The sequence below is a fragment of the Copadichromis virginalis genome, linkage group LG9, assembly GCF_057382275.1.
Source record: "Copadichromis virginalis isolate Kocher_CV1m ecotype Utaka linkage group LG9, C_Virginalis_male_GT1.1, whole genome shotgun sequence".
Classification (NCBI taxonomy): domain Eukaryota; kingdom Metazoa; phylum Chordata; class Actinopteri; order Cichliformes; family Cichlidae; genus Copadichromis; species Copadichromis virginalis.
Window position 1 is genome coordinate 13,452,597 of NC_140626.1, and position 12,340 is coordinate 13,464,936.

Consider the following 12,340-nt stretch of genomic DNA (forward strand, 5'->3'; position numbering starts at 1 on the left):
AAAACTATAAATAATGATAACAATAAATATGTAACTGTTAAATGAAACCATGTTGCAAATAAGACAAGAGATTGTGTAGATTTAGACACTCAAAGCTTTGAAACTTTAAATTGGATTGTAGCGGGGTGTGGCTTGTGGTGCCGTGCAGGGAAGGTGGATGCACCTGCACGGCATCCACAGTCATACTCGCCGACTTAAACATGGTACTGGGTCCTGCAGTAGGGAGGTTTTTCTCAGTGAGTGTAGCTGGCAGAGAGAGAGAGCTGCAGCTAACAGTGTGTGAACAACAAACCATTATTAAAGAGATGCTGCAAAACATGAACGTGCACCTGGGTCTGCTGTCGGTTTGTTACATGGATACATTTAAATATTAAATGTTACCATCCCATAGCCTCACTTTGTTTGACTGTAGATCAAAGTGAAATTATTTTATTCAGTGATCAGGTTTTCTTGCCATGCACAGTTTGGACCGCTTAACTTGTACATATAAAACATATTGCCTCATACTTAAAACATACTGTGAATAAAATAATCTGTGAAAACACTGAGATTTGAGCTCATTTTTAAAACTCTGCTGCTCTGGCCAGGTTATGTGTCCAGGATGTGTAACCATGGTGATTTAGCCAGGCAGGTAAATAGAGCAGCCTTCATGAGACAGAAACTCTAATTTTACTCTAACCCATTTATCTCACTTTGTAGTACAGACGGTTACAGCCTGATACTGAAACAGTTTAGTTCCTCAAAATGGCTCGAGTTAATTAAAAATAATCGGTCTAATTAAATCAAAGGAGAACAAATGTTGTGAGAAGTGAAGCATTAATTTTGTGCTCTTCCTGCTTTAAAAACATGTTGCTGTGGCAGTGAACATTAACATTATTATTAGTGATATTAGAGTTCACACTTTTTGAGTATTTCAGACCTGCTGAAACTGTAAGAGGATATGTGTCATGTTGAGATCACTGAACTTTGACAACTCCCATGCAAAGCAGGAAATTCCCAAAAGTTGCTTAAATTACCCAAAACACATCATTGAAAAATGCAGTTTGTGTGCATTTCTGTGTTGCTGCACCGTTTGTGTGTTCAGGATTATGTCTTCCAGAGGTGTAAGCTGAGGAAGACGGTAGGTAAAGCGGGATTAGACACATTTCCCTCCACTCTAGCTCAGATTAAACCGCGGCTGAGCTTGATGAGCTATTGTTGTTTGTGCCGCTTTCAAACCCGTGCTTCATTTTCCCTCACAAATACTCCACCTATACAAAGTGGAGGTGTGCGCTAACCTCGTGCTTCTTTTGTCATTGTCCCACTGAGAAAATCCTGATTACTGATGAGTGTGCGTGTATGCATGTGTGTGGCTGTTTGTAGGTTAGTGAAAGATTGCTGTGGCTGTAGATAAGAGGATTAGGGTGGAATTAGTGTCATTCCTCTATCGCCGCGAGGAATAGATTCATATCGATTTTAATCAGGGATAGAGAGATCCACAAAACTGCAGAAACAAACAGACTGGGGGAGAGAGAGAGGGAGAGGGAGTGAAAGTGAGAGAGAGGAGAGCAGTAGATGATTTGGAGGGAAGGCAGAAGATTCCTGGAGATCATCGAGCTGGGATGTTCAGCTGGAAACTTGGGAGCTGCAGAGATCTACGCTGCAGAGACACATGAATACTTCAGGAACTTCCTCATGTTTTTGTCCTGGTTGGAAATCTCACTGACGTCCTGGAGGTCTCTGGTTGAGGAAACGTCCAGCTGCTGTGGGATGTTTGACCAGCGTTAGTCAGCAGGACTGGAGGAGAGATGGTCGGGATGTTAGAGCTGTGTCTGCTTTGGCAGGGAAACCTGTGAAGAATGAAGGTGGACGTACTCACCTACCTGGCTCTGGCAGCAGTCAGCTTTGTCGCCATGGTGACTGGTGGCCGCAGTTCAAGCCGCAGGAAACACAAGGATGTCTTCCTCGGGGAGAACAGCAAGTTCAAGTTTGGAGGGTGAGACAGACTCGCTGTTAGATCTGTGTGTTCCTACTGAGGCAGTTTGAGCCAGTAGTGCAGATGAGATGAGAGCTGACTTATTGTTTGTGTCTTATTTTGCTTTTTGGGACTTTAATGTAGATGTGTTGAATGTGCCGTCCTGCTGTTGGTGTTCAATTCAATGCTTCAGATCTATTTATGCTTAAAAATGTCTTTGTCTACTTGATTCGTGTTGCAAAGTAATCCATGAGATGTTTCTTCTGATTATGAAGAAAAACTAGAACAGTAGAACAAATAAAGAGGCAAATAAAATAGTAAAAAGTGTCTCTCACAGCTTCCACTAGTTCCAGGGTGCATAGAGGGGTTAAACTCCTAAACACAGCCCGTTAAACGTAGCCGTTCAGTTTAAGTTCAAGATTTGATGCTATCTGTTTTCTCAGTGATGGAGGGAGGGCCTGAAGCCACATGACCATAAGCCCAACCAATCAGTGCAGATGCTTTTTCTTTTTTTGTGAATGTCTCCAATTTGTATTTTTGAGCCTGAAAATTTTGCCTTTTTTAACATCACAGATCACAGAAACTGTGGTGATGTAAACTGGCTGGCTGAAGAGGTTTCTGTTTCTATTGTTGTGTTGTATACACAGCAGAACTAACAGCTAAAATGTGATATGGGCCCTGCACAGGGTAGAAAAGGTCAGACTGAGGAGAGCTGCCATACGGTTTTATTGGTACCTAAAGGAAACCAGTTGCTGCTGGACTTAAACCATAAAGATCCAGCTTTATGGTTTAAGATCCTTTTTATTAATCACTTATGAAATATGAGAGGCAGGATGATTGCCAGTCAGTCACATGGGCAACACACAGTGATTGGCAAACATTCAACCCTATGGTCAATGATAGAACTGCATGCATATCTCTGCACTGTGGGAGAACATGCAACCTCCTCACAGAAAGGCTTCAGCAGGCTTTCAGATTTGAACAAGGAGCCGTCTTCCTAAGAGACAACACTAACCATAAACATCTAAAAATGAATTACTTTTAGTCTGCGTGAACAGAACTATTATATTACTGCCTGCTGCGGTGGCCTTTTGTGATGAGGGAGCAGCTGAAAGTAGCTTATGTGGCTTTGTATGAGTTTGTATGACATTGCTGAGTGATCTATTGATGCTTTATGAATTCTTTTCACTGTTACAGCAACACAATTATTTAAAGTTACTAGAGCTGACTGAGGAGCAGGAAGCTGAAGTTTCTGCAGCATCAGTTTAGGGAGAGCAGAGACTTACAGGAAAGTCTGTGGTTGTCAGGAAGCTGTGATTCACTTCTGAAGCACACGTCACAAAGAGGTTCCCATATGGGCTGCTGACTCTCACATCCCAGTTTTACAGAAAAACCACAGAGTCGGCTGCAAAGGAAATTTCACTTCTGTAGATTTCCTTTCATTTGCTTAAAATAAATAATAATGTGTAAAAGTAACGCCAAGGTTCCCTGCCCTTCACAGCGTGGCAGGATTATTTTTAGTTAAAAAGTAAGTCTGCAGCACTTCACAGTTAAGTGGAAAAGCTGCTCTTTTTGCTTAGTCTGCTGTCTGCAGGAGCACCAGCCCACGGAGGAGTGACCACTGCAGGTTTAGCATATTGCAGATTTTGAAAGCTTGCATCTCAAACAGGTTTTGAATGGAAAAAAACCAGTAGCAGCCAGTTTTCCAGAATCAGTGAATGCAGCTTCTGTTCTGAGCAGCTCACGCTGTTTAATAAGCTTCTTCAGATTCCTGTAGGAGAACCAAATATGTAAACTGCCTGAATGGACTTCACTCTGTCTAACCTAACATACATTTAACACTCTGATTTCTTTATCTCAGCCAAATTCAATATAAATATCTACTCAATATGTACAGTAGTTTGCAATCTGAAGTACAATTTGTGCATAAAAATGTTTCCAAAGCATGTCCAAGCACAGACAGTTATAATAATATTAATGACTCTGCATTTATTCCATTTAACACACTTAAAATAAACACATAAAGCAAATAAATGCAAATGCAATAAAAAGAGTCATGCAATAAAGCAGTGACTGAGTTTGACCCTTTGTCGTTTACACCACCTGAGAGCTGATGTATGTGTTGCAACAGTGAGATAACAATATGACCTTGATCCATGTATATAATACCATAACGCAGCCCTCACTGTTTGTACAGCAGGTAATCTCTGTGAAATTAAAGTGCAAAAACAGCCGAGTGAGTACACAGCAGAGCTGAAATTACTGTGATAAAACTAAATCGGCCTGTGATTGATGTTTGAGGTCACACTAAAAATTTTCTTTTACGTACATATGTGTTGAATATATATTACAATAAATGTAAAGAAGGCGTAAATGAAGGTTTGTAAATGTAGCACAGAACTGCATTGAACACTTTCCAGTAATGCAGCAAATAAGCCAGTTTCCAACAGCGTTTCCTTTAAACGGAGAAGATAAAATCCCTAAATTAGATTTGATTAGTTGTGTGTGTGTGTGTGTGTGTGTGTGTGTGTGTGTGTGTGTGTGTGTTCAGTGGAGTATTACAGCGGCAGTTGTGGGTGAATCCTGCTGCTGACAGCAGGCAGCCTGCCCTCATCTGTCGCACTGACCTGTGCTTTTGTGTGTTCATCTATCTTTGTGAGGACCAAATGTTTCCAGCAGTAGCTCACAGCTTCTGCTTAAACTATTTTGCTCATTTCAGGCAAAATATTTCATTCTTGGACTCAACTTGAACAGCTTTGTATGAGTTACAGGGGACGACCCGGGGGTGTTAAGCTTTCACTGGGAGTGACCAGAAGGGACAAAATTAAGAGGAGTAAATCAAAGGGATGGCTCAGGTTGAGTGTTACAGCCCTCTGCAAACCCCAGCAGCATTCCAAGAGTCTAGGTGTTGCCTTAACTGGCGACACTTAAACCTGACAAGGTGTGGAAAACAGCATGCCTGAGTTTGAGCAATGCCTTCATGATCTCTGGGCTGTCATTTTGAGCTGAGGTTATTAAATACTTTATTTATTAAAAACTTATAAAATAAAACACATTTTTCTACAAACTCTGGTGTTAGTCTCAACATTATTCTTTTGAGCATAACAGCAAGACTGAGATGGGTTTAGATGTGCAGAAGGATGGATATACTGGAAATGTTCAAAATAGTTCAGCTAGGAAGAAGAAGACCAGAGAGAAGGTTTAAGGTTGTAGTGAAGGAGGAGATGAGACGCCGCTGTGGCGACGTCTAAAAGGAGCAGAAGAAGAAAGACTTTAAGACAAGTAGGAGCATTGTGTGTTGTTGAAAGCTCCTGAAAAAACTGAAACACAGTTGGTGCATTTTTAAGATTACATACAGTGTCCCTAAAGCCAGTTTAAGTAGCTAGGAATTGCACCACTAAAGCCCCCGCCTTCAACTGCTGCCCAATCCACAGAGCTTCTTTAAACTGGAAAGGCTTCAGCTGAGGTGGCTCCACATCTGATTAAGATGCCTCCTGGAAGCCTCCTAGCTGAGGTGTTTTGGGTGTGTCTAAATGGGTGAGGGCCTCAGGCTTTGCGCTCTTATGCATCATTTATCAATATGCTAACCTCCTTGTATGATAAGAACAGGCACAACTGTAACATAACGAGAAGGTTTTTTTTTTCAATTATTAAAAAGGAAATTATTATTTATCACTTTCATTCATGCTCATTAATAATACTCATGAATGCGTTTGTACCAGCATTTTCAACTTTAGCTGATTAAGGTAGAGTTTTTCTCCAGAAGCAGATCAGAGGCTGAGCTCAGGTTTGGAGACAAAGTTAGAGAAGTGAGGCTGACATGGTTGCGACATGTGCAGAGGAGGGAGCTGATACTGGTAGGGTGAGATACCATTTGTCAAAGAGAGCGGTAAAAGAACAAAGAAGATGAATGTCTTTCTGTGGTTGCGCTGTGACCTGTCGAGGGGATAATGCTCCAAATCAGCTGAATCAGACTGTGAATGTTGGTTTTTAAAAACAAAATATCAGCAAATAGTTCATTTTTTTTAATCACAAAAGTAAAATGGACTGCTTTTGTCACTTTTTCAGTCACACACATCGGTGACCTTTGGATTTAGTATCATCCCCAAGGACATGCGAACCAGGAGAGGGAGGAATCAAATCACAGTCCTGCTAAAATCCTCTAACCTGCTCCGCCTGCTAAACCACAGGGACACCCACTGTGGCAACTTCACAATGGAGGTTTTATCCAACCAAATTTCAAAAAAAAAAAAAAAAATTAAGTGATTTGAGCACAAGACCTGTACTTTCAAAGGCCATTAACGAATACTGAATTGTGTAGTTTTACAAAAAAACAAAAGGAACTTTTAGGGGAGAAAAATTTGTGTGAGTCAGAATTTTCAGTATCTGAATGCATTTCCTCCTCCAGCCTCTAAGATGTCAGGACTTTAGAGTTTTATGTCTAAAACGAGAACTCTTTATTTCATTTGAGCAACATTTTTTTTAAAAACATCCAGGGTTGATTGTTAGTTGATTAAATTAGCTTCAGGCTTGAGATTAGCGCTACATTAGGTTTGTTCTGGCTGGATTTTGGAGTGTTAGTCAAGGTTAATTTAAAGGATTATAGAAATAGGATTTGGCTGAAATTATTTTTTTTAACCTCACAATAACAGAGGAATGAATGTGTGTTTGTGTGTCTGCGTGTCCATGTGTGTTCTCCTTGATGTGTGTCGAGGTGTGTGATTTTTAAAGAGGCTTTTCATCCACGAGCGGAGAAGATCTCAAACAGCTTCCATCGCTTTTACCGCTGCATGTTCACCTTTGCACCGCACATCTGTGCATGTGATTACCACGTCCACACACACACGCATGCAATTCTGCATGTATTACAACTGAAAGTCAGTTATGCTTGAGCTATAATTACACTTTATGCATCCTAAATGTCGTCTCTCTGGGGCTCCCTGTTTGAATGTGGGTCCTGCATAACACTATCGCCTGCACTATGACTTTGTTCTTTGTCATTTGCAGACAGTTTCAACCAAAAACACTCGACACCATTGACAAGCTGCTACATAAGAACCTTGCAGAGTTCCTACAAGGTTGTGTGTGAAGACTCATTGTTCACTGCTTTCTCAAAAATCTGGTTAAAAGCTCTGTAAACATTTCAGCCACATATCACAGACAGCATCTGTCTCAGCATCAGAGTCCCCTCCATCCAAAATCCACACGATAAATCCAGAAGCTTTGGAAGTCCCCTGATATCAACAAAGCCTCACAACAACCTCATGATGAAGGTCATAAGTTGCATAAAACAAGAAAATCTTATTATATATTATCTACAGTTTGATTAGATTTAGACTTTAGGCTTCATAAGCTTTCTACGCTTGTGCTTATGTTTTGTTTGTTTGTTTGTTTCGTAAATATTTGAAGGCGTTTATCTAATTGTGTGGTACTTTGCGTGTCTCTTTTAAGCACATCTGTTTTGGATTGTTTGTATGCTTACATGTAAACATTATTTTCTCCTTGTGGTAGATTCGTGTCCTTTGTCTTGTGTGTCTCTCTGTGGTCCTTTGGGTTGTTTGTGGGTTCCTATGTTGTGGTCTGGTTTAGCTGATTTGTTTAGCATTGTGGTTGTTTCTTTTTTCGTTCGTTTGATTAGTTTGTGTGTTCAAATGACGTCATCTTGTTTCTCTTTTGTAGAAATTTTCCATTGCGTTGCAGTATTGCATGGTGTCACATGTGCCTCTGTGCTCTGTGCCTGGGGTTATTAAGCCTTACCAAATTGAGCATTAGTTCAGGCAGGCCACAAAGTCAAACCCACCTGCAGTCCAGGCCAATGTCACTCTGATCTCAAAGCTATGCAAGGCTATGCATCAAATTCTCACGTAGATTGTGTTGTTTAAGCTGCTTAAGCCTGCCCGTATCTGCCCCGTGTCTTTCAATCTGCAAACCACTTTGCAACCCAGCTGCTCTGAACTAATCCACATCTGGGGGAGATGAAAGGGTAGGAAAGCACACACAGAGCACACATACAAAATGTATCCATTTAACACTGTAGATTGAATTTTCCCAACATCCTCTTTGTTGCATCGCATGAGATTTAATATAAAACTTTGACAAAGACCAAGCAGCAGCCTGAGAGTCAGTTCCTCAAAGTGAGTCAATCCCCTCAGGCAGCCATGTAAATAAAAGGTCCGTTCTTACAGTAGAAATGAAACTGTGTACAGCTTGGTTGAAACAGTTCCGGTGTCACAGCTGTTCTGCTCTGGTCTCCCCTCATCCTGCTGTCCTCGAACAACTGAACCACACTGATAAATACACATTTCTGCAGGTGGAAGTAACGATCGCTTACTGGACCGGGCTCAATTATATGAGTATTAGTGTTGATGTAGCAGCTGTAGAAGTTTTGTTTGTCCTTGCTGTCTTAGCATGATAAACAATAGGTTTTTATTGTAAATTTTAATTTGATTATCACAGTCCGGATCCATGCTTGATGGCTTAAATGGTGATTCGAAAGTAGCCTAAGGTGTGTCCAGACAAAACAAACTGTGAGTGTTTTCAATTTTTATATATTATTTTATGTGTTATTAGATTTTTTTTACCATAATGCTATTCATATTATGATATATGTAGTTTAGTATTATATATGTTGTAGTTTAAATTCTAAACTACTCTACACTCTTTTTATACTACCGACACTTTATTCACCTTTCAGTCACTTTAATTTTAAAACTGTATATTCTGTGTATTTATTATCTCACTCTCATTGCCTGTTCTTATTGTCCTTATCGTCAACGTTATGCTGCTCTGTTTTATGTTAATTGCCCCTTGGGGATAAATAAAATCTTTCTGAATCTGATTCTAATATTATAATAATAACAAATGAATTCAAATAATACTGAAACTAATAATAAAAAGACTTTAGAACATTAAAAACAAAATTGAAATGATAAACCTCACTTTGGATACTAAACTGAGCCCTGTTGTTTTTGCCATGTACTGTAAACATTTTAAGCCTTTTATATTATAATGTGTGTTATAATTGTATGGAGGATTAGTCCTGACTTCTCCGTGAAGGCCAAGAAGCCACCTCTAATGGTCCATGCAGCTGAAAATGCTCATTATCTGTGTTTGACTGTTGACTCTCAGCAGCTGTGTTTATCAGGCCTGCAGTAGCATCGAGGTTGTTTTGGAACATAATAAAATGCTTTGTGTTTTAGTTAGATGGGGAATATTTGCGAACATGTGTGTGTGTGTGCACGTGTGTTATTTTTTCATGAAGCCCAGACATGCCTTTGATTAAGGTTTTGGTTTTAGCAGGGCTAGAGAGAACTGCATGATGGGAAGAACAAAGAGTAGGAAGAAAACTACAAATTGCATTTTTTTTTTCTAATCAAAATGTGCAATTAATTCAAGGACATAACTAATCACTCAACATGATGTGTGTCTATGTGTGTGTGTGTTTACGTCTCTGTGTGTGTTCTCTCTGCAGACGTATTGACTACAAGCTGAAGAGGCAGGACAGCACCAAAACTTTACTAATAAAAAGTGAACAACTGCTGAGGATTGAAGAGCACGACTTCGCCATGAGACCAGGCTTCGGAGGTCAGGCGCACACACACACACACACACACACACACACACACATAGCCAAAGAGACAAAGGCACTCCTCATTTCATCTCTGATCCCTGATGATTTAATCCGTTCCCTCACACATCGCCTAACAGAGAAAAATCACTCCTCGCTCGCTGTGGTTTGATGTGATGATGGCCATTGGGTCACACAAACAACGGATGTGATAAAAACAAAATATTACCCCAGCACTGACCCAGATATCACCATCGTGCAGCAACACCAGCATCCGTGTGTGTCTGTGTGTGTGAGAGCTTTGGAAATACAGTAGGACTCAATGTGCTCTCTCAGATGCAACTGTGCATGTGTCTGTGTGTGTTTCCAGAACATAATGAGTGTGTGTAGATGTGTGAGTCGCGGGGGTTCGAATGCATTAATCTGGATTATATTCCAGGTCTGGAGCAGATGGAGGGGTGGGCAACAAAGTGACGTCTGCAAAGAAAATCATCGCTATCAAACACACGACAATGCATTTATCCACACAGATGGTTCATGTGATTCCATCATATGGATTCAAATATTAATGTATGAACTTGGAATGCTCCGTGTGATCTGTATTGTATGTATATTAGTGCCTCTGTGTGTTTGCATTAAGGGATCAATGTACTGATGGTTATTATGCAAAACCAGATTTGGTGTTCAGCTCGAGTTCTGTGATTTTCATTGTTGACTTTTTAGGATTTTGTCAGATTTAGATTTGAGAGAATCTACTGAAGGTGCACTTTTTTATTTCGTCATCATCTTTTAAAAAACTTTTTAAAATAGACACTTAAAAAACTGCACTTCCTTGAATGTCCACTTAAGGCTGCTGCCAAAAGCGAGTCAGTGCCCATCGACTCCCATATTAAAATGTCCAACATTAGAGGAGAAATAAACATGTTTACAGCCTGCTACAAGAAAGGTTTTGATCTTTGGTGACAGCTTCTCCCTTTGTGGCATTTGTGCAGCAGGTGAGTATTTTAATGACTCGTGTGCTTAAATTACATTTAGGTTTAAAGTGTGGATTGGGCTTTGAATAAATTTTATGTAATAATTTCCCTTTCTGCTCTTTTTAGTCTTTTTTTTAATATTATAGTTTGTTATAAGGTTATTTTACTAATAGAGACCCTCCAGGATGTCTGTGCCTCAGATTTGGATTTTATTAGTTAGTTACTCAGCATTAATGAGCCGTGTCTGCACTGTATCCTTGCAATATACAGCAAGGACTGTTTCCACTGGTTTGATTTAATCCAAACCATATAAACAAACTCCGTTGATGATGAAGCCAAGCATGTGAGCTTAGAGCTGGTCGTGAGCAAGATTAATGTGGAGGCAGAAACGCATCAGGAAGCGATTTTGCTGGAACATCTGTCAGGAATCGCTGTGCGGCAGGCAGGAGTTGGACCCAAAATGCAGGACTCAGACTCGGGGAGGTGAACTCAAAACACAGCTTTATTTGCTGGGAGAACAAACATACAAACTAGACTAAACTGGGAAACCATAAACTAAGAACACACAGGGAGATCCACACACAGCATGAGGGACGACGTCACGCCGAACAGAGGGAGACGCAGACAGAAATACACAGAGGGTAAACGAGGAAAGTGGGAACACACGGGGAACACAGGTGACACTGATAATCATAACGAGACAGGGCGGGGTGAACTGAACATGACATGTACGGGCGTGAGAGTCACAAAGTAAACAGGAAGTGCACAGAGGTTCAGACAGGAGGAGAGAGAGCACGGGGAAAAACACAGACATAACGGGCTGGGGAAACATGGAATAAAACATAAGGAGAGACGAGGGCTCACAGATACACAGAGGGGCACACAGGGGGTAAAAGCCATGAAGGGAAAACACTTAGGGAACAACACAACAGGGCAACTCAGAAAACATGGCCTAAATAAGGAACAAAATACAAACATACAAGAAAACTAAGAACACTGGGCCAACATGGCCCAGGACCATGACAGTACCCCCCCCCCCCCCCCTCAAGGGCTGGCTCCCGACAGCCCAAACCCGAAAAAACAAAAACAGAAAACAACCCACCCAGGGCGGGAGGCGGGGGACCAGGACGGAGGGACCAGAACGGGAAACAAAAACAAACAACAGAAAACACAGGAGCACATGACTATAGTCCAAATAAGGTTCAGGGGGCCGACCCAGAGCCCACAGGCACAAGAGTTCACGGGCCACACGGTCGGGGGGCCGACCAGGCGGGTGGCACAGGTGACAGAGTTGGCCCGGAGGCCGACCGCGCGGAAGGCAGCGGCGGCCCTCCAGTCTCAGGCATGCTGGCCATGGCCTGGTGGGCACAGGACCAGACGAGGCAGGACCAGACGAGGCAGGACCAGACGGTGGCGATGCGGGGGCCGGACCAGACGAGGTTGCAGAGGCTGAGGCTGGACCAGGCGGAGCTGCAGAGGCTGAGGCTGGACCAGGCGGAGCTGCAGAGGCTGAGGCTGGACCAGGGGGAGCACAGGCTGAAGCCGAAGCTGGGCCAGGCGGAGCAGAAGCAGAAGCCAAAGCTGGACCAGAAGCAGAGGCTGAGACCGGACCAGGCGTAGCAGAAGCAGAGGCTGAGACCGGACCAGGCGTAGCAGAAGCACAGGCGGATGCAGCCGGACCAGGCGACGACGAGGCGGTCGCAGGTGGCGGAGGCTGAATGGGCCCCTCGGACCCCCCAGCGGAGACAGGAGGCTGAACGGGCCCCTCGGACCCCCCAGCGGAGACGGGTGGCTGAACGGGCCCCTCGGACCCTCCAGCGGACGTGGCTTGAGGCCGGATGGGCT

General features: G+C 42.3%; 1 protein-coding gene across 1 annotated transcript in view; it reads left to right on the forward strand.

Moving 5' to 3' along the window:
• Positions 1-1,757: 1,757 nt before the first annotated feature.
• The window catches only part of LOC146701550 (gamma-aminobutyric acid receptor subunit rho-3-like), a 31,368-nt gene continuing 20,785 nt past the window's right edge, over positions 1,758-12,340 (forward strand). Inside the window, exons 1-2 of the mRNA XM_085469179.1 lie at positions 1,758-1,975; positions 9,426-9,538. Of these exons, the coding sequence (XP_085325305.1) occupies positions 1,839-1,975; positions 9,426-9,538 (250 nt within the window). The 5' untranslated portion in view covers positions 1,758-1,838. The remainder of the gene's footprint in view (positions 1,976-9,425; positions 9,539-12,340) is intronic.